The sequence below is a fragment of the Ochotona curzoniae genome, unplaced genomic scaffold (genome assembly GCF_017591425.1).
Source record: "Ochotona curzoniae isolate NIBS_2020 unplaced genomic scaffold, NIBS_Ocur_1.0 contig_2699, whole genome shotgun sequence".
Classification (NCBI taxonomy): Eukaryota; Metazoa; Chordata; class Mammalia; order Lagomorpha; family Ochotonidae; genus Ochotona; species Ochotona curzoniae.
This window is the reverse complement of record NW_024465561.1, coordinates 6,970,002-6,992,225: the sequence shown is the minus strand read 5'-3', so window position 1 is coordinate 6,992,225 and position 22,224 is coordinate 6,970,002. Positions and strand designations below refer to the sequence as shown.

Here is a 22,224-nt window from a genome sequence, read left to right as displayed (position 1 = left end):
GTGGCTGCTTAGGGAGTGAACCAGTGTATGGAAGATTTTCTCTCCTTCTCTGTAAATCTGATTTACCAATAAAAATAAATCTTAAAAAAAAAATTTAAAAGGCAGAGTGAAAAAAATTTTTCAATCATTCATCTGCTGTTTCACTCCTCAGTGACTACAATGGATAGGGCTGGGCCAGACAGGAGCCAGGAACTCCATCCAGGTCTCCCATGTGGGTGCAGGGGTCCAAGTACTTGGACCATCTTCCCTTGTTTTCCCAGATGCCTTAGCAGAGAGCTGGGTCAGAAATGAAGCAGCAACCGACTAGGCTGCAGCTCCCACTGGTTTCCATGAGGGCAAATGTGTGTGGTGGGCAGGATTGGGCTGGGCTCCAACACCTACTGGTTTGTGTAGAAGACAGGGCTGGAGGCAGAACTGACCCAGCAATTACAACCACCATCATGTGCATAAGATGATTGGGGCGACAGACTGTGCCAGATCCTGTACTGGCAAACACATACAAGAATAAGATCTGGGATCATCTCAGACAAAGCCTCTTTGGAGACCCCCCGAAACTGAACTGCTGGACTCAGAACCCCAGCCATGAAGAGAATTGCAAGATCCATGGTCTGACCATGGAGTGCATGTGTCAGGGCTGGGCCTCTTCAGTGGCTCAGACAGAGCAGTAGACATGGAGGATATGGCAGTACATTGGAACCTGCAGAGGACATCTGGTACCATGACAGAGGACAGAACAAATCAATCAACTACCCCAGCCAAGTCTTGGCAGCAAAAATCTGGGCAAACGGAAACTCTATGGTGGACTATGTCAGACAGTGGATTCTGAAGAGATTTTATTGTGCTTGGAATGGCAAGGCTGGCAGCAACTCAGAACTGTTGAACTATCGAAACTACCTGAGTAGGAGGACCCTCAGAGCATCGGGGACCCTGGGATGGTTGGGAGGCTGAGTGTGGCTTCTCCCTTTATCTCTCCCCTCCCCCCAGGTACAGGAAGCACAAAAGAGAATGTGGAAACAATGATCTTACCTACTTTCCTGTAGCCCTTGACCCTTTGCATTATAATCAACAATGTAAAGATCAAAATAAAATAACAATAAAGAAAAATATATAAAAGAAGTGGAGCAGCAGAGACTCAAACTGGCACTCATGGAATGCCATTATTCCAGGTGGCAGCTTGACCCACTGTGTCACAATGCTAGTGTCATAAAAAAGCTCCATGTGTCATAAAAAAGCAATACTAAGAAACAAAAAACAAAACAAAAAAAAACTACACACGATCTGCTCTCTGCTTTCTCTGCTTAGCATTGGATATCAGCCCACATCAGTGTGGTACAGATCAAGCTCATTCTCTTTAAAGACAACACAGAATCCTTGAGGAAGATATTAACTTCCCCCTATTTGTAAAACAATTGTGGCAAAATGCATGAAGCCAATTTAGCTATTTTCAGTGCACAGTTCCATGGTGTTAGGCACACTGATACTGTTGTGTAGCCACTACCACCATCCACCTCTAGAATTCTATTCTTCCTTAACTGAAACTTGCCCCATCACAACATGCCCTACAAACTTGGAAAGGATTATGTATGTGGGTTCAGGTAGGACATCTGAGGAAACTTGGGTTTTATCATTTGCTGCTTCATAGGTGATTCTACTTCATCCAGGTTTCAGTATCATCTCTATGCTGACGACTCTCTCTTCTCGCCCTGAAGATCTGAACGCCCCACTGCCTATTCCACAGTGACACCAGAGTGGCCACAGCATCAGAAATGCCCAGAGCACAACCCTGGTTGGATCTCTCCTTCCCCTTCTTCCCTCTTCTTCCCTCTTCGCTCCAACACGGGCTTTCCCTGCCCAATTATGAATAAATGCAGAGGTTGAAGCCAAGCACTGGAGCAGGCTCTCCCTGTTGACCATCTTTTTATGTAAATTGTTGTCAGCTCTACCTCCTAGTGGCACCTCGGGTGCATCCACTTCTCTCTGCCATTCCTAGTCTCAGCCATCAACAGCACCAGGCTGGGCAACCACCACAGCCAGCCTCCAGACAGAAGAACCAGACGCCAGCTCCCTTCTTACACAGCTCGATGGCCTCCACAGCCCAGCACTGCTAACGACACATTGCCTGCCCTCCCCTCCCTGGAAGCCCTCCTTTTAACTTCTCCAGAAACTGTCCTGTCCCAGGGTCCCTGTGTCTCACAATTGCCCTTCTCCCTGTTCGATAGGCTCCCTTCTTTCTCACCACTCCTATCTCAGAGCCTTCCTCCCCATCCCACGCCCCCTCAGCCGCAGGCATCCTCCTCCATCACATTCTTTCCTTGTGTACCTGTCAAAAAGCACCTCTATTTCTTTGTTGATTTAGCATCAGCTTCACTGGGGGCAGGGATTTCAACTGGCTAGTCCAGGTTGGAACTCCAAAGCCCAAGGGTGTCTGGCACACAGCTGATGCCCAATCAATATTTGCTGAATGAATCAACACGAATGTCGTTATACAGGGCAGTGCCTAGGGAACAGCACAGATGATATCTAAGGATGGCAAAGTGCAGAAGTGCAGAACCTACAGCCTGATTCCTCCCATGCTGGAAAGAGTAAAGGATGCCGCTGGGCACATGAACTTGCAGAGGATCAAATACCTGCAAAGATCTCACAGGAAACAGTTGTGGGATACAGAGGGGGACACTTTGGTAATGAAACAAAATCCAACCAGAAAAACAGATCAATCAACTAAGCATTTTGCCTCCAGGGTTACAAAAAGAGACGTTCTCTGGTCATGTCTGTGACTCCTAGGGAGCGCATTTCAGTGACGACAAGCTTGAGTTTAGTCTTGCGTCCCACATCCTGTGTGCAGAGGGCACAGCCCTCGGCGGGTGAACTGACATGGTCTCAGTCTGTACCAGCATTCACTGCCAGGGTGAGGGCTTCCCCAGCACTCACCATGGATGACATGGAGTCCAGCATGCTCACAACCTTCATCTCAATCTCTTCCTCGCCAAAGCCCTTCAGCAGCTTCATAACCTCGCTCACGGTCAGCCACTTACAATCCACGGCTTGAATGGAAACGATATAGTCTCCTTCCTTGGCTCCTGCCAGCTATCCCCCACCACAAGAAAAAAAATCATTATTTATTTTTATTTATTCATTTTTCTTTATTTAAAAAGCAGAACAACAGAGAAAGTAAACTCATGAGTACAGTGGGAGTTTGCATAAATTTGCTTCAACGGCGCCAAAACGTAACCCTTTATTTGTTTGGACATAGCATCTATGAGTCCTTTTGCATAAAGCCAGGCCTCTAACACAGATGAACCCCAAATTGAACCACCTTCCTCCCAGCGACACTCACACACACACACACACACACACACACACACACATATATATATATACATGGATTGGGCTGCTTCCTTTTTATCTCCCAGCCCAACTCTGCAAAGCTGCCAGTGAACACACGTGGCCCAACATACAAAGGTGCCCACTTACCGCAGCAGAGCACTGGGGATCCAGGAAGTGGACCTGAACAGGGGCATTCCCTCTCAAGGTGAATCCCAGGTCCCCTTCTTCTGGGGTGAAGCGAATGCTTCGAGGAGGCGTCCACCTCTTGTTGGCTGAAAACACGGACAGGGGCCCCTGAGGAAGACAGCATTATGAGCTGCAGGATTTGCAGGTGAAGCAGACAAGTGAACGCTAAGGGACCTCTGCCTGGTGTCTCTGAGGGCCTCATGGCCTTGTTCAGGGAATGATGACAGCATGTGGGTTAACACACGCACAACAGCCATACAACAACTTTAACCACCACGCTCTCGAAGACATTCTATAGACATCAATTGCTTTTGATGTGTGCCGGGAAGACTATGCCTGCACTCCTAATTGCCCTCCCTAGCTCTGCCACAGGGGACAGGCAGGCCCAATCCTGGGCACCTCAACACAGCGGCAGCAGGCAGTCCTGCAGTATGTGTTCTGGACACGATCCGTGAGCCAGGGCCTGGGGAGGATGTCTGAATGTGTCCCCTCCAAAATGCTTCTGCTGAAACCAGAGATTCTTTGGAGGTGATGAGGGTTCACCCTCATGCATGAGAGGCATGACTTTTTAGAAAAGAAACTCCCAAATGCAAATATAAAGCACAGTCAGTGAAAATGATTATCATGCAGAAAGCTAAAACAGTAAGTGCTAGTGAGGGTGCAAGGAAAAGGTACCCTGATCAACTACTGGTGGGAATGTCAACCAGGGCAACCATTGAAAACAGTTATGCAGATTTCCCAGAAACCTGAAAACAGATTTACCATATGCCCCAGCAGCCATCCCACTCGTGGGAAACAATCCAAATGAAATGAGATCTGCATATGAGCGGGTTACTATAACCCCACGTTTATAGCAGGACAATTCACAATAACTAAGATATGTAACCAACCCAGTAGTCTATCAACTGATGATTGGAGAAACACACACACACACACGGAATACTACTTAGCCATAAAAAACAATGAAATCTTATTTTTTGCAAAAAATGGATCCAGCTGGAAACAAATACGCTTAGTGAAATAAGCCAGTCTCCAAAAAATAAATTTGCTTTCTCTGATTTGCAACGACTAATATACACTGAGCACACACACAAAGGAATCTCTAAGATTATTAATCATACTAAAAATTAACTTGTGGACAGCCTATGTCTATAGTCCTGAATTACAGTAGAATTTCCACTTTTATTTTATGCCTTTTTTTTCCTACTTACTATGTCATAATACCTTTATATATTGGAAAGTTAAACATGTTCCGCTAAATTGAATGAATATGCCATTGTAATAATTTGGGGAAAAATAGTAATGGGAAGGGAAAAAAGGATGGAGGAGGGGGAGAAGAAAGAGAAGAACCCCAATGCTTTTAAATCTGCATTGCAAAACATGTGAAATCTACTTGTTTTTTATAAATAAACTTAACCCCAAAAAGAGATGAAAACAAAGAAGAGAGGCTTCTAGTAGCTCATCTGCTTCTACCACATGAGGAGAAGGTATATCGGGGAGCCACAAGGCAGGCCCTCTGCAAATGCGAAACCTGTCAGCGCCTCGACCTGGGGCTCCCCGGGCTCCAGAACTCTGGCCAATGAATGACTGCTGCTCATGAACTACCTCGCACACATATTCTTGGTGAAAGCAGCCCACATTGACTGAAGCAACTTTCTCCAAACTTTTTAGAGTTTTCCCCTAAGGCCATTCATAAAGTAAGCATCCAACATACCAGCTTTTGAAAGAAGTCTGTCACTGTCACCTTGGAGAACTGGGGCAATATGACTTCAACCTCTTGCTGGGTCTTAGCTACAAAAAAAAACAGACCAAGAGCCGAAGGATAAATGTTTCTGTGACTGACAGCGAGCCTGGAAAGCTCAGGTCTCTAGTCAGCTCTGTACTGGGACAAGGAATCAGGACTTTCTGTGTCACCTGTCCTTCTTAGTCCAGCCTTGGGGTGGGAGCATCTGGCCCGGGGCAGCCTGCCTTCTGGTTCTGCTCAGGAATCCACAGGAGGAACCTGAGATTCAACACATCTACACCAGGTGGCTTGTTTTTAAGTTGGAAATTGAGTGTGGCACACATGGAATCTCATTACCATTCAAGTGGCCCCTGGCCAGACAGAGGTTCCCCACCCTTGGTTCTAGACAGATCTAGTACAGAGGATGGAGCAGTGTTCAACCCCTGGCAGGCACGAATGCTACCTGCCACCTGGGAATGAGCCACAACTTGTCCTGAGGCTGGAACACAGGAGTGTTGACCAGACACCTTCTCCATATGTCAGAGAAGCTTTCTGATATTCCAATCAATTTCCTTTAGCCCTCACAAAACCCTCCTGGGCATGACTGTTAAGGAAGGTATTGCCCCTGGGTGCACGTAGGCCTGGGGCACAAGGTGCTTCCCTGTGTGTAATAGTCACCTCTGATATATAAGGCCTCACAGTGAGTACTGGGTTTGTGAAGTCATATCCAACAGTAGTGTAGATTCTCCATAGCGTCTCCCCTGCAAGTTGCGGCTCACTCTAACCTGAAGGCCGTTGCTGACTCACACAGGGTCCCAGAGCTGGCTGACTGTATGGGAATAGCAGTGCACAAGGCAAGTAAAGGGAGGATCAGCAGTACCACCAAGACCATCACAGCCTTCTACCCGCAAGACAATGCTTTGTGTGTTTAACAAGCCACCAAACACAGGCTGGGTCCAGATAGGTGCTCATCTGCTGCTGGAACTATGCATGTCACCCAACTCTGTATTAGTGAACACCATTCCTGTTGCTACCTACCCACGTGGTCATCTGAGGCAGGATCCTGGATCCCCCTAAGCCTTCATCTGGTTAGCTGAGGAAATACCAGGACCTCCCTCAGCATGGGGAAATTCTGTACACAGATTGTGCCAACTGAGGCACCCAGCAGATCCCAAATGTTTGGCTAACAATGCCAACATCAAATGGCTAACATCTGGGATTCTAGCTAGAGCAGGGCTATCTCTAAGCTGTTCCCTGAAAATCTTCCAGGATGGGACACCAAAGATGGACACAAAGGGGTAGCAAGCAGGCGAGAGGAAGTAAGTAAGAGAGGGTTTTGTCCAGTTCCTAGCTAAGAATTTCCCCCAATGCAGGTCATAGAACCTAGGGTTTCCCTTCCCTGAAGACAGTCACAGAACCTGTTAACTTGCCCCCACCTTTTTTGTTGGGTGCCAGCCAGAAAGATGCTCTAATCAAGCTTTGCCAAGAGAAGGTCATTAAGACCCTCCTCGTTCTTCCAGAAGGTTCTGCCCTATACCTGGGAGGAGGCAGCAGCAGTACCAATGAGAGGCCAAGGAGAGTCTGGACAGACAGGCCAACTGGGTAAACCCATGCTGAGTGCAGCATTAGCCCAGCCCCCTTCTCTCTCATCACAATTCTGCACGGTTGTCCGTGCTTCAGTTGTGCTTGTGCAGCGAAATCTCCATCAGAACGCCAAAGGTCAGGGTTCAGAGACCTTCTGGAGCGTAGCACACAGGGGCAGGAGCGATGGCGGTAGGCCTGGAAGCCCCCAACACGGCTCCCCACACCACGCCTTACACACCTCTTCCTCTGTATCCTGTGCAAGATTCACGACTACAGTCTGCCAAATGTGTTTCCTGGAGTCCTGTGAACTGCTCCAGCAAACGAATCAAACTCAGAGAGGGGACTGTGGGAATCTCCAATTCACAGCCCATCGGTCCCGAGCAAAGAAGCAGAGGCCATGCAGGGTGGGGCTGGGATGCTCAGTCAGGGGAACCGAGCCCCCAGCCAGACGAATCTGAAGCTGTCTCCAGCTGCCCAGTGCCAGCTCTGAGTCAGACTAGAGGATGGCTGCCATCTGGTGCCCACTGCAGACTCACATGCTAGCTGGTGTGTGGGGAAAAACCCCACACAACTTGTGTCTGAAGATCACTGTGCAGTGAGTGCTCCATTTGAGAAATGGAGTTTGAATTCAGTTTTCAAACTACATCTTCAGGGGGCTTTGCACACAGGGGGTTCCCTTGACTGAGCAGTCCTCTCTCCTTCCCCTCCCTAATTTCTGGAAAAACCTTAGTCATGCCTCACTGCAAAGCCACCTTTTTGGGGAAAGTCCCCCGGCTGCAGTGGCTACCACCTCCCCCAGGACAGCACACACTGCCCAGTTCACCACTGCATCCCTGACTCTCACCTCACACCCAACAGCACATGCAGCCTGGGACATGATTAGAAGAGGTGGTGACCAAAGAGGGAGCAAAGGGGACGAAGAACAAGTGCAGGAGAGGGAATTGTGACACCTTTGCTTTCAAAGTAGGAAGTGAGAGGTCAAAGGCAGCTTCCCAGAAGGCAGTGGGACACGTCCGGGCTGCGGGACTTAGGCAAGGACATCAGGGGGCTCCTGACTCAGCAATGGCTGAACCCCACCACGCCATGAGATCCCATAGAGAGGGATCTGCAGCGAGCACACTGGAGAGAGTAACTCCCTAGAAAATACTAGGGTGCTGGATGGAACTGCTCAAGAACAGTCAGCAAAGGGCTTCCCAGAAGGAGCTTGGGTGCAGGCAAGCAGATGAGGACAGCTGTAGGAAGGCAGGTGCCTAGAGGAGGAGTGAGGGCAGGAAGTGATCAGATGCTGCAGCATGTCAATGAAGATGAAAACCTCCAATGTTGGGAATTGGAAGAGAAAACTCCAGGGTGGGCACAGCACCCAGGTCCCAGTATGGCCCTCCCAGGGCCCAACATACATGCAGCAGATGCAGTCGGGGTCCAGCTAAGCACACCCCTGCGTCTCACGTGGGGCATACGCTGCACCCAACACAGGTACCCACACCACAGCAACCAGCCTGGGTCACTCACAAATAATGTCAGGAGCGTCGACGAGGGTCAGGAGGTCATCGTCCTCTTGGTACTGGGCGTACTTGAGCCGGGAGCGCTGGTGTGCCACCGACAGCACTTCCTGCAGCACCTCGATGTTGCGCAGCTTCTTGCACAGGCTGGCCTCTCTCACCGATTCCTCGTGGAGGGTGATGGCTTTGAGCAGGTGTGACTTTCCTGCAGATGGAAAACCACCACCCGGGTCATGGTGTGAGTGGATCGGGCACTGTGCAAGGGCATGAGGGGTCAGCTCAAGGAGGGGGACCTTCTGCTTTCTCCAGGACTGGCCCGGAAATGCATGTGCCATATGCTTCCTAGTGGCCACAGAATGGTCATCATCAGCTACCTGCCATATGCCCCAGGGGATATTGATGCACCAAAAGGTGCCCCTCCTGATGGAGATTTGCACGCTAGGGGCTGACAAGCAGATACCTCGGGGGACCAGGTGAGGCTATGGAGGCAGGAGAAGGCTGTGGCAATGGGAGTAGCTTGTCTGTGATGGGGAGCAGGGAAGCCTTTTGCGCTGGAGGAAGTACAGGAGCAGTTGAAGGGAAGCGACAGAAGAGCATTTCTGAAAGGAGCGGCAGCGAGGGTCAGCGTCCTGCAGCAGCAGCAGCAGGCTTTGGAGTCCAAAGGACGAGGAGGAATGTGGCTGGAAGGCGATGGGATAGGGAACGAGGTCAGACGGAGTGGGGAGAAGGCAGGTCATGTCTGAGCTCATCAGTGTGGGATCAGGACTCTGTGAGAAGGGAGACCGGGAGGGAGTGAGCAGAGAGCAGTCAGACTCTGAAAGGAGAGGGAAACAGGAAGGCCAGTTATGAGCGGGGCCTGCTGCATGGCTACTCCATCAGCTGCAGGAAGAGGACTGTAGCACACCCGTCCCCAGGGAGCACCCATGGGTTGGACTTGGTGTACGCCTTCCAGGTGGGGTGAGTGGGGCTAAGACAGACCAGGGAAGAGTCTAAGGTTTCTGGATTATGCACCTAAGGGAATGGAGATGCAGACACAGACACAGGGAATCCACGTGGGTGGGCAGGTGAAGGGGCTGGAGGAAGCTGGGTTTGCATAAGGAAGGACACTGAAACACAGTAGGGACCACACCAGGATAATTTATCACCAGTCCTTAAGTGTTCCTGGTGACAAAGCAGTGGCACCGTGTCCTCCCACATGAGGACAGCAGAGGCCACTAGTGAACCACTGGGAGGCCTGGCACTCTCAGAGCACCCCAAGAACATGGCTCTGGAAGCCCTGCTATGCCAGGAGATCAGGGCTGTCCATGAGCAGCACGAGCTGGCATAAAGTGGGGCACCTACCGAGCTGTCGGCGCTGCTGGTCGTTTTTCAGTGTGGCCAAGGGCGTCAGCCCCTCTGGCATGTGGTGGTAGAGCTGGGACAGGCACTTCTCCTGGTGGTCCATGTCTGTGCCAGGCTTCACTGCAATGAAAGCCATGGGTTAAATCCCCTCTCATGACCGTGGCCTCTGAAGATGGCGCCAGAGATCCACTTAGTGTCCGCTTTGTCGGCCACACCTCCAGGTTCCTGTGGTCTCATTTTCACGACACAGTCACCATATTGTACTTTCTTTCTGGTCAGCAATCAGGGTCTCAGCCTTTGCTCACTCAGGGCTGGCCATACCCCAGGGGCTCAGGAGCGGGTCCTGACTCCACACACAACTTCCTCCAAGTCTCCCAGTACACAGAACGCCTCAGACAGCCCTGCCTCTGTCCTGGCCACAATGAGAACAGCACTTCTCCCCAGCCCTCCTGGTGCACAGTCCGCTTTGCAACCTCACCAATCCACAACCCAATGGCCCCGGCTTCTGTCCTCTCACTCAGACCCCACATTTGCTCTTAGCTGTCCTTTCCCAATATACTCAGCTGGCCAAGTCCACAGTGAATGTCACTACCTCTGAGAAACCACCCATGACTATGCCACGGGACCAACTGCTGCCTCATTTGTGTCTCACAGCAGTCATCAAGATACTACACTCCCGATTTGTTCGCAATGGAAGAAAATCCAGAGTTCATGGAAGGTTCAATTCAAGATGTTTATTTTGGTGCAAAAAATAAACCCCCCCCCCAAAAAAAAAAAAAAACCCTTGGGACCCACACAGCGTGTCCTTTGGAAGGTGCATTTTTGCACAAGCTTTTTGGAGGCCTGCGTCTTGCCCTCCCTGCAAGATGACATAGCGCTCACTCTGAGACAGCCAACCTCAGGCACTGTGTAGCTTTGCACACAGCTACCGTCCTGCTGCGGGGCAGCTTCTCCTAGAGGTCCCACTGTGCAGATGGCAAAACTGGAGCACAGAACAGCTACACAACCTAGCCAAGGTCACACAGCTTTGAATGGAAGCCATGTGGCTCCAGAACCTTTTAACTACTCTGGGACTGCGCTAATTAGCATAACCACCCCAAATCCCATCCAATCCCTAGACCTGGGCAGGGTCAATGAGTCACTGGGCTCAGTATCAAGCATTCAACTGATGCCAAAAACTCCGCAAACAAGATTTTAATGCGATTTAAAATATATCAAAATTATTGCAAGGAAAAAAAATTCTGTGAACATCAAAATTTCATTTTGCCTTGCGCTCTAACGAACAGATTAGTAACATTTCTTGTCTTTGAAATTCTTTATGAACACAGATTTTATGCATTAGTTTTAACTCTTGTAAAATATTACTTTAAAATGCCATTGACCTTGATTCCTGAGTTTTGGGGATCCCCTTAGTTTCCAGATTTCAAATGAAAAGTTACCTGTCTAATCCCTGGTAGAGAATTACCACCACCCTTCCCTCATTAAATCCTCATCTCATCCTGGCCTGTGTGGCAGCTGCCCTAGTCAGCGTGTCACTCCCAGCCTCTGCCCCCATGCAATGAGCCCCACCAGGACAGCCAGGCCACTCCCATTCAGTCCAGCCAGAATCCCAACCTAACCAACCCCGCTGCCGCAAGCTCCCAAGCCTTACGCTGGTGGTCGATGAGGAGGGTGGCAGAGAAGTAGTGGGCCAGGGCCCCGTAGTGGTGAGCCTTCACTCGGGCCACGCTGGCCCAGGAGTAGGGGATGTTCTCTTTCACAGGTGCCTGGCTCATGGCCGTGTGCAGCTGCTGGTAGACCTCTCCCACCTGAAACAGAAGGGATGCTGGGGAGGGGGAGCCTGGCACAGGGCCCCTCACAAACCCAACTCAGGTGAGGACCATTTCTTCTACCCAGCAGCCTGTGCCTGGGAACAGTTCCAAGCAACTCCGCATGCTGTCAGTAACAGTGCCAGCAAAGGACTGAGACAACCACCATCACACTGATCTTAGGCTGAACTGCAGTCGGAAGCAAGGATCCGTATCAGGAATACTGACGGCCGCCAAGAACACGCAGGGCGGCAGCAGCCCCAGCTGGGGCAGGCACACTGCCCAGGTCATGGGTGAGCAGCAGCCAGGGAGGTGCCTCCTGCTTGCAGAGCACCTGCAACCCCAGCGTATCCTGCCCAGCTCCAGGAGCTGCCAAGCCAGGGAGTCTCACCTTGGCTGCCTCCTGAGCCACCTTGACCAGCGCGAAGAACTCATTCCGGATGCCAGCCAGACTGATCTTCTCAAACACGCACTCCTGGGCCTGCGCAAGCATCATTTTGACCAGCACGCTGAGCATGGCGGGGCTCATGTCATAACTCGGCGTATGCGTGAACGTCTCTTTCAGGTTGTTTAAGACTCCTAAAGTTGCAACATTATGTTTATTAGACTGGGGATTATTACTTAACCATACTTCTGGAGAGAAGCGAAGACATACCGCTAGTGTCCCAGACCATTCTCCAAACGTTCTCAACAAGCCCACTTCTATGAATGAACTCTAAGAACTGCAGGCAGGGACTCAGCAATGTTCACTGCAGCCTTAGTCACAGGACCCACAGGGTGGAAAAAACCCAAAAGTCCCTCGACAGGTGAATGAGCGGGTCACACAATGGAGTATTTTTCTGTCTGAGAAAGAAAGTTTAACATATGCAAAACCGTGAAGGAGCTCATTATGTTTGTTAAAATAAGCCAATCATACGACGACACATATCGTATGATTCTACCTCAATAGGATACCTGGAACAGTAAATTCACAGAGACAGAAAGTAGACTGGATGGGAGCAGGAGCCGGGGAAAAGGGGAAACAGGGGCTTACTGTTTACTAAGAATAGAGTTTGTATTATCCTGGAGACAGACGGACGGTTGTATCACAACATGAATGTCCTTATTGTCACTGAGGTATGTACACTTAAAAAAAATTGAGCTGGGGCCAGCACTGTGGCACAGTGCGTTAAGCTGCTGCCTGCAGCAGCGGTATCCCATATGGGCACTGTCTTAAATCCCAGCTGTTCCACTTCTGATGCAGCTTCCTGCTAGTGGGCTTGAGAAAACAATGGAAGATGCCTACTCCCAACCCCCCGCATCCATGTGGGACATTCAGAGGAAGCTTCTTGCTCCCAGCTTCTGTCCATTGCAGCCAGCTGGGCGAGTGAGCTAGCAGATCTCTCCTTTTTCTCTGCAACTCTGACTTTCGAATAAATCAATCTTTAAAATTAGTAATAGTCACGTGCTAATTTTTTCAAGTGCTATTTCACCACAATAAAAGAAAACTGGATTCTCCTATGTAATAACCCTGTAACAAGCAAGGAAACCAGTCTGCTTCCTTCTATTCCTGCCTCATCTGGGATAAAGATAAGAGATTTCACCTACCACCAGACATTGATTCAACGGAGGAAAACACCAAGAGGCTCACACGGACACTGGGCCAATCAGGAACTGCTCTCTGGAAAGCCGGGAGGATCCAGCCCTCTCCAGTGGAAATGTTCAAGCTGTGGCCCTCGGCTGCCTTTCCCTGGCCTTAGGAAATTCACTGCACTGACAGTGTGGAGCTGAAACAATCTGCAGGCTAATTCCCACCCAGCTGGTTCCTCAGGTTTTGTGGCCCCAGAGAAGGCTGCTCATTCCCCTCAGCGTTCCCCCAGACTCTCCCAGCTCATCTTAGACCTCACTGTCTGTTGCCTCCATCATCTTAGAGACAAAAGGTGTACTTGGGCCCGGCGTGATAGCCTAGTGGTTAAACTCCTTGCCTTGCACGCCCGAGATCCCATACAGGCTCCTGTTCTAATCCCAGCAGCCCCGCTTCCCATCCAGCTCCCTGCCTGTGGCCTGGGAAGATAGTCGAGGACGGCCCAAAGCTTTGGGACCCTGCACCCGCGTGGGAGACCCGGAAGAAGTTCCTGGATCCTGGCTTCGGATCGGCATAGCATCCAGCCATTGCGCTCACTTGGGGAGTGAATCATCAGGCGGAAGATCTTCCTCTCTGTCTCTCCTCCTCTCTATATATCTGACTTTCCAATAAAAAAAAATAGATAAATCTTAAAAAAAAAAAAAAACCACAAAGGTGTGCTTAAGATCCTCTGGAAAGAAAGCAAAGTCCAGAAAAAGGGCTCCAACTGAAAGAAATGCCACACAGCATCCCAAGGTAGCGAGACAGACAGACAGAAACGAAGCCCTCAGGACAGAGCCAGGGGCAGAGCCAGGAACAGGATCCACCGCATCCTCCCGGAGAACTCAGTGACTTGAGCTGCCAGTACTCCTTCCTGGGTCTGCACCGGTGGGAGGCTGGAGCGGAGCAGCAGCCAGGAAGTGCAGCCAGGCGCTTGGCAACGGAGCATGAGCATCTTGGCCACTAGGCTAAATGCCAGCTCCAGAACTATCACCTAACACAAGAAATTGAACACAGATTCACACAAAGTAAAGTTCCAGAAGGTTCCACGTGAGGCTCTTGGGCAGTAATTCTACCCCCAAAACACAGCAACAAGGCACAGCACAGAAGGCAACAGGTTGTGGGGCTCACTTAGCGGGGCTCAGGCCACGGTGTTTACTGTGCTGTAGCTCTGGTCCCCCTACCCTGCACCCCACAATGAGTTTGCCCCCGGAGGGGGGCCAAGCTGCTTTTTCCTTCCTTTCTAAAATGGATGTTTGCCAAGGAAAAAGAGATTAATGTGGGGAAAGCATCTGGAAGTCCAAGAAGATGACACAGCTACTAGGCCTCCTCCTGTCTGCATCGCGTGAAAGAGAAGCAGGAGCAGCCAGCTGAGGCTAGGAGGAGCGTGCTGGACAAGCATCCGACGGGAAGGCACGGACAGTAACACGCCCTGATCAGGTGCACCCAGCAAAGGAAGAAGGCTGGCACTGCGCCACCACCTGCCATACCCACAACGCCATACGGGAGCTCTGGTTTTTAAGTCCCCGTTGTTCTCCTTCTGATCCAGTACCCTGCTTATGCACCTGGAAAAGCAGTAAAAGATGTCCCAAATATCTGTGCCCTATAAAACATGTGGGTGGCCCAGATGGAGTTCTAGGCTCCTGACTTCAGCCTGGTTCACCCCAAGTCATTGTGACCTTTGGGCATGTGAGCCAGCAAAGATGGAAGATCTTTCACTCTGTCCTTCCCCGTCTCCGTAGTCTGCCTTGCCACTAGCAGAGATAGCACCAGCATGTCCACCACTTGGGGAGAATTCCTCTGCAATTTAGCACAGTGGACATTCCACTCACCTGGAAAGGCTGTGGCCCACAGGCCTCTCTGTATACGGGACCCAGGCCACACACACACACACACACAGAGTAAGGCTGTAATGGGGGACACCACCCCAGTGCTGAAAATCAGTCTGGCTCAGTGAGGCTCTTGAGGGTCCCAGGAAATGACTCACACTCTCCCTGCAGCTGGGGTTCTCTGGAGCTGCCCAGCAGGGCTAGGGCACTGTCCAGGGGACCTGGCAGCAACACACCTGCAGCTCTCTGGAAGGCGTCCACGGCGCTCTCCAGTCCAGCCTGTGTCTGCCGATCACAGCGCGTCCCGATCTGAGTGTAGAGCGCTCCCATGTTGAACAAGATGCTGGCCTTCTCCAACAGCAGGTTCTGCTGGCTGACAGGAACCCCGGTGAGGGAGTCGTACCTGTTTGCAAGACAGGCTTTGTGAAAACACTGGCGCCTTTCTAAAACCCATTTCCTGCATGAAATCCAAAGATGCACATGCAACGAGGCTTTCGGTTCCAAGCAGGGTGAGAAGCCCACTGAGTAAAGACCCTGCCCCTGCCCATCACACACACACACACACACACACACACACACACACACACACACACACACACACGGGATCAGCACATCCTTTAGCAGGTGACAGGGAAACACACAGTGATACATCTGGACAAAAACAGATCACACAGTACTAACAAGAAATGAGCCGGCAAACCGTGGAGTAACTCCAACACGTGACTCGGGCTACCTACTGTATAAATCCAACTATGTGACATTCTGGAAAAGGCAAAACCGGGGAAGAGTCAAAACATCAGTGGTTGTCAAGAGGAAGAGGGGAGGGAGGGAGGGAGGGAGGAAGTGGCAGAGCCAGAGGACACTGAGGGTGCTGAAACTGCTAAGCTCCAGAGGACAACACTGCACACGAATTATCCCACATTTGTCAAACAAAACAGTAGACGGGGATCCTTCAAAACCTTCTTGGGAAATGGGATGGAAAAGTATGTTTAGGGGCCTGTGATGTGGTGTGGTGAATTAAGCCACTTCAGGCCACGCCAGTGCAAGTTATGGCCGTTCCACTTCTGATCCAACTCCCTGCTAATTAATGTACCTGGGAAGGCAGCAGGCAGCACTTGACCCAAGTACCTGGGGCCCTGCCACCCCCGTGGAGGACATGGACGGAGTTTCAATCTTCTGCTGAACCTGTTGTAACCACGTGGGAAGCGAGCCAGCAGATGGAAGTTCAGTTCTGTCTGTCTCTCTTTCCCTCTAATTCTGCATTTCTAATAAACAAATCAATCTTTTCAGGTCTGTGTTGGTGCAAAGTCTGAAGTCCAGGTGTGTTTTTTTTTTCCCTTATAGGCACTGTGATTGTGACCTGACACCCAAGTTTATGATCTGTAAGAGACGGCTCCGTCAGGGCAGATGGGGTTGGAAGTGCCTATGCGGCCAGGATATGTGGAAACTCTACCGTTTCCACCCAAATTTTCTGTGCACCCAAAACTGGCCTAGCAATGGCATCTATTGAAAATACACACATGATTTCTCCCAGGTGACGCTTAGCCATGCCGCCTCCCCACTCCACCTCTGTAAGCCTTCCTGAAGTTTTAAAGTCACACGACTCATTTTCAAGTTCCTGTGGGAGCTTCTTCCTATGTCTGGACAGGTGTGCTCCCCGGCCTTCCACTCAGGCCTGGCACCTCTGTGGCACCGGGACCACACTCAGCTTGGAAATTCCTCGTGTTCTAGAAGAAATCAGGTGTTCATCCTCGCTTTGTAACATCTGGCCTAATTCTGTTTGCTGCCCCTGTCATGCGGGACAGAACCTGCCTCGTACTCACACCACCCAGCCTATCCCACTGGCACAAAAGCGTCCAGATTCCAGATGTTTTCTGCAACCATCACCACAAGCAGGGAGAAACACCCCCTCTCTCCCTGGCTCCGGCCACGCTCTGTGGGAGCCTTCCACCCTGAGTCTCCTTCATAAATAAATACCATTTCCTGAGCCCTTCTCTAGCTGCTGCTCCACAGATTTAAGTGGGAAAGTCAGGAAAGTCAGGGGGTGTTGCAATGCAGAACCCCACCCCACCCCCCGTGGTTGCTGTGGGCAAGCACCCACGCAAGTCTCAGGTACCTACCAGGTAAACAGGAGCCCCATCTGGCGGGTGGGCGGGAAGAACCGAGCTTCCACAAATCCCAGTTGGATGAAGTAAGTCAGGAGCAGCTCCACCCCAGCCTCATCACGGCTGGGCCTTCGGCAAGCCTGGAAGATCCACGGAGTGGGGTGAACAGAGGCACCGGGAGGGAGCGTACCGGCCCACGGCACCCACGGGCAGCTAGAACCCTCTGGCTATTTCTGGGTTGTGTGGGCCCAAGGACAGGGATGGGGGGCATACATTCTGGGAGTGGAGGAAAGGGTTGGGATGAAGGCAGGATTCCCGGAACCTGGCTCTACATGCACAGGTGAGTAGGTCTCCATTGTTACGTGGTTTTCTCCCACAGCAGATAAAAAGGGGTGAGTTTCACAGCCCCTCCCCATCATCACCAACCATCCTCAGGCACGTGTGACCCCAAGCTTGCCGCCAGGGAGGAGTGAGACAGGCAGCCATTCTTCTGCCCCCAACTCCTCACCTGCTACATACAAAAACATACTTGTCTCAGATCCATCAGATCTGCGATCTCATCTTCATACAGATAGCTGTCTTCACTGTAGTGTTCTAGGATAAAATCCTTTGAGAAAATGAGAGAAAGCACTGTGAGACAAGATCCAAAGCCCTAAGAACTAGATGGCAGATTCAAAGCATAAGAACAACAACAACAACAACAAAAGGATGGGGGGGGGACCCGGCAAAGACTGTTTACTCCAGTGCTGCCCTGAGGGGGGGATGGTTCATTTTCTTAATTTTGCCTATTTAGACTGACAAACGTGACATTTGTTGCTCCAGCAAAAAGAAAACATTAAAGGTGTTTCTTATTTAGAAGTGTTGCTCTAACATGATGCATCACGCAGCCCTGGTCAGCATCACTGGAAGACTGGGCCAGGCTGAAGCTGGGAGTCAGGAACTGGATCTGAATCTCCCATGTGGGGGGTAGAGACCCAATCACCTGAGCCACCACCTGCTGCCTCCCAGGGTGTAGGTTCTCATGAGGCTGGAACTGGAATCAGAGTTGACCTTGAGCATCCCAAACGTGGTCTTAAAACACTATGCCAAGGCCCAGCATGGTAATCTAGTGGCTAAATCCTCGCCTTGCATGTGCTGAGATCCCAATTCTAATCCCGATGGCCCCTCTTTCCTTTCAGCTCCCTGCTTGTGGCCTGGGAAAGCAGTCAAGGACAGCCCAAAGCCTTGGGACCTTGCACCCGCGTGGGAGACCCGGAAGAAGATCCTGGCTCCTAGCTTCAGATCAGCTCAGTTCTGGCCACTGTGGCCACTTGGGGAGTGAACCAGCAGATGGAAGATCTCTGTCTCTTCTCTCTGTAAATCTGACTTTCCAATTAATAAAATAAATAAATAAATCTAAAAGTAATAAAAGTCTTGGCAAAAGCCCATCTCTCCACAATCATGTCGAAAGGCCCCTCCTACACAGAAACTATATATTACGTTTAATAATTTTGTGCATTAAGCAAAGCTTCATGGTATGTAATTTCTCACTTGTGGCATCTTGTCAGTGCTCAGAAAATTCGAGTTTGGCGCACTTCTCAAGTTAAAGATCCTCAGTTTAGAAGATGACAAGCAGGAGCTGGTACTGTGGTATAGTAAGTTAGGCTTCCACCTATGGAGCTGGCACCCCACATGGGCACTGGTTGGAGTCCCTGTTCCTCCACTTCCGATCAAGCTCCCTGCTAATGAGCCGGGAAAGGCAACTAGGAATGGTTCGAGTCATCGGGCGCCCTGTATCCGTGTGGGAGACCCAGAGGTGCCTCTGGACTCCTGACTTTGGACCAGCCCAGTTCTGGCCATTGTGGTCACTTAAGACAGTGAACCAGTGGAAGGAAGAAAACTCTGTAACTCTGCCTTTCAAACAAAATTAAACCAATCATTTTTTCAAAAAAAGAGGACAAGTATTACAGGATAAAATAGTAAGAATAGGATGAGGGGCCTCAGGATTTTTTTTTTTTTTTAAAGATTTGCTTATTTTATTGGAAAGGTAGATTTACACACAGACACAAAGAAAGATCTTCCATCTGCTGGTTCACTCCCCAAGTGGCCACAATGGCCACAGCTGAGCTGATCTGAAGCCAGGAGCCAGGATCTTCTTCCGGGTCTCCCATGCGGTTGCAAGGTCCTATAACTTTGGGCCATCCACTACTGCTTTCCCAGGCCACAAGCAGGGAGCTGGATGGGAAGTGGAGCAGGCAAGATTACAACCCAGCACCCTACGGGATGCTGGTGCACACAAGGCAAGGATTTAGCCACTAGGCTATCATGCTGGCCCTTCAGGAATGATTTTGAACGTGTTTACATAACATCTTCTGTTAGTGTCAGCTCTCACTGGCTATAATAAGGTTGACAAGATGGATTGTTCTGGGCCTGGTGCAATACCGTAATGGTTAAGGTCCTTGCCTTGAATGTACCAGGATCCCATATGGGCACGGGTTCTAATCCCGGCAGCTCCACTTCCCATCCAGCTCCCTGCTTGTGGTCTGGGAAAGCAATCGAGGATGCCCTGAAGCCTTGGGACCTTGCATCCATGTGGGAGACCCAGAAACAAGTTCCTGGCTCCTGGCTTCCGATGATTGGCGCACACCAGTCACTTGCGGAATGAATCATCGGACAGATGGAAGATCTTCCTCTCTGTCTCTCCTACTCTCTGTACATCTGCCTTTCCAATAAAATGAATAAATCTTAACAACAACAAAAAAAAAGATGGATTGTTCAGTTATGTTTCCCCAAGGACCTGCAACCATCCTCTTCACATGCTGTGTGTCATGAAACACCTTTTGCTTGTACAGACAGATACACACCCACATCCTAGTTAACAAGAGTTCAGCCTAGACTTAACAACTTCGGTGTTTTTATTAAATCTGGCAGTGTATCAGACATTTTCATATGCTATAACATTCTTAGAACACAACCAACTTTTAATGGTCCTATAATCCTCCAAGGTAATGAGCATATAGTGCAAGTATTCAATAAATACACTGATCACGTAGCCCGGCTGGCTATTGCGTACTGAGAGTTTATACTGCTCTCACCTGTTAGAAGACACGTAGGCGGTTTCCCAGTTTTTCCAACTCAGGATAACCTCCCAGTGGCCATCCTGGCTCACGCCTCTGGCGATCCCCTTAAGCATTTACCTCCAGCCAATAGCTCACTGGTTCTCAAGTTCCTTCTGCTGTCTGACCTGGCCATGTTCAACACACGTTTCCTCATGTTTTTATAATGCTACCACAGATTTCCTTGACGTCTTAAAGCAATAATAACAAGAATCAGCTCCTCTATGAACGTAACAGCCATTTGTGGACTTGGAAATGGCTTTAAATTGCTATTGTTTTCATCAATGGTTAGTTGAGGCTCAGGTGAGGGTCAGAGTCCTGGGTGCCAGCCTCTCTCACACGTCTTAACACCCTTTAAGGCGACCAGACTTCTGCTTTAAATAGAATTTGGCAATTTTTTTTTCCTCAAAAGGAGGGAATTTACACTGTCAAAGTAAGAAATTACATTTAAACAAAGTAAGAGAAGCTATATGTTTACCCCATAAAAGTCAGGTTGTGTTTCCAGTTGCTTAAAACATAATAGTTTATGTGAAATACACTTAGAATAAAAAATGAGGATTCTACCATCACTATTATTTAGCATAATTCTGAAAGATCACCAGCCAACAAATTAGCAAAAGTAACAGCAAGAAGGCCAAAAAGGAATAATATATATATTTTTTGTGGCAAAATCACCATGTGTTTACAAACCCAAAGAAGTCCACTGAAACATTATTAAACTTAACAAAGCAGCCAAAAAGCTGATACACAAAGCGCAGTCATGGAAAGAGTCAGCGAGCTTCCTTCCTCACACAAGCAATAATCAGGTAGAAAAATACAAGAGAATCATCACATTCACAATGCAACAGAACTAGAATATTCTTAGGCAGAAAAGTAATTACACAGACAACTACTGAGCTTTACTGAAGAATATAAATATTTCCTTTTTACATTGACTCATGAAATCGTTGTTGAAAAAGACAGGCTTGGTCCCACCTTCCTAAAGCTTACTGTGTGGAAATGTACCACAGAGCGAAAGGTGGCTGCGAAGGTACAGACATGCAGCCATAAGAGACTTCTACCAAAACCCAAAAGTACCGTGTCAGAGGAAACGTAGCAAAACCACGGGACAAAAGCCAAAACTGCCTAGAATGTCAGTCACAAAGGCAGCTTGCTCTCCTTGTGTGAAAATGCACTGGGATGGAATGGTGAGAAGCGGCTACAGGACAGGGCCAGCTACGCATCAGAAATGGACTCATTCAGACGTGAGAGCCAGAGAAAAGACAACAGCCAGTGTGTACCAACAGGGAAGCTACTTAAGATCCCTCTGTGCCATGGACCGGCTCTGGAACCATGGACAGGTCACTGGCTGTGCCACGGCCTCAGGGAGTTGAACTGTGAAATGGACTCATGTCCAGGACTCAAGGCATCATCAGGCAGGCTTCCTGGAAGGGTGTGTGGGTTGAGCTTCTACTGCTCTAAGGAATTACCTGAGGCTGGGTAAAGACAAAGCTTGCTTGGTTCAGAGTTTCGCAGGTTCAAGGGCACAGGCTAGGCTCTGGTGAGGACCTCCCAGACAATGGCCTCCTGGCAGGGGTGCATTTGAGGGCCAGTGGGATCACAGAAACATACCACCCCTCAGGAGAACTGCCTCCCCTTCCCTTCCCAGACCCCCAAGGGCTTAGCCAAACCCCACCCCTTAAAGGCTCCTACCAGCTAACACCACCACACTGGGACCAAGCCTCTAGCACGTGACCCCTTAGGTGATGAATCGTGTCCAAACCACAGCAGGGGAGGGGACAGGGGTCTGCAAAGAGGACACTGAGCAGGTTACAGAGGGGAGGGATCTACGTGTCACCGTCCTTCCTGAATGTTCTACCAGGGTGTTCCCATTTAGAGAAAGTAAGTAAAGCTCTACTCATCAAAATTAAAAGAAAGCCAAACTTGGATTTTCTGAGAAAAATTTGGATCATGTCTTTTAACCAGTTCATATCCCAGCTACTCTGCTTCCCTTCCAGCTTCCTGCTTGTGGCTGGGAAAGCAATAGAAGATGGCCCAACACCTTTGGATCCTGCACCCATGTGGGAGACCAGGAAGGGGATCCTGGCTTCGGATTGGCTCAGCTGCGGCCGTTGTGGCCACTTGGGG

At 49.8% G+C, this 22,224-nt stretch overlaps 1 protein-coding gene across 1 annotated transcript in view; it reads right to left on the bottom strand.

Annotated features, from left to right (window-relative positions):
• RHPN2 (rhophilin Rho GTPase binding protein 2) overlaps window positions 1-22,224 on the bottom strand; it is a 47,736-nt gene that overhangs the window by 1,761 nt on the left and 23,751 nt on the right. Inside the window, exons 5-14 of the mRNA XM_040976672.1 lie at window positions 17,532-17,609; window positions 17,018-17,142; window positions 15,134-15,300; window positions 11,857-12,044; window positions 11,309-11,465; window positions 9,658-9,777; window positions 8,327-8,521; window positions 5,225-5,301; window positions 3,472-3,618; window positions 2,929-3,084 (exon numbers count right to left, since the gene is read on the bottom strand). Of these exons, the coding sequence (XP_040832606.1) occupies window positions 2,929-3,084; window positions 3,472-3,618; window positions 5,225-5,301; window positions 8,327-8,521; window positions 9,658-9,777; window positions 11,309-11,465; window positions 11,857-12,044; window positions 15,134-15,300; window positions 17,018-17,142; window positions 17,532-17,609 (1,410 nt within the window). The remainder of the gene's footprint in view (window positions 1-2,928; window positions 3,085-3,471; window positions 3,619-5,224; window positions 5,302-8,326; window positions 8,522-9,657; window positions 9,778-11,308; window positions 11,466-11,856; window positions 12,045-15,133; window positions 15,301-17,017; window positions 17,143-17,531; window positions 17,610-22,224) is intronic.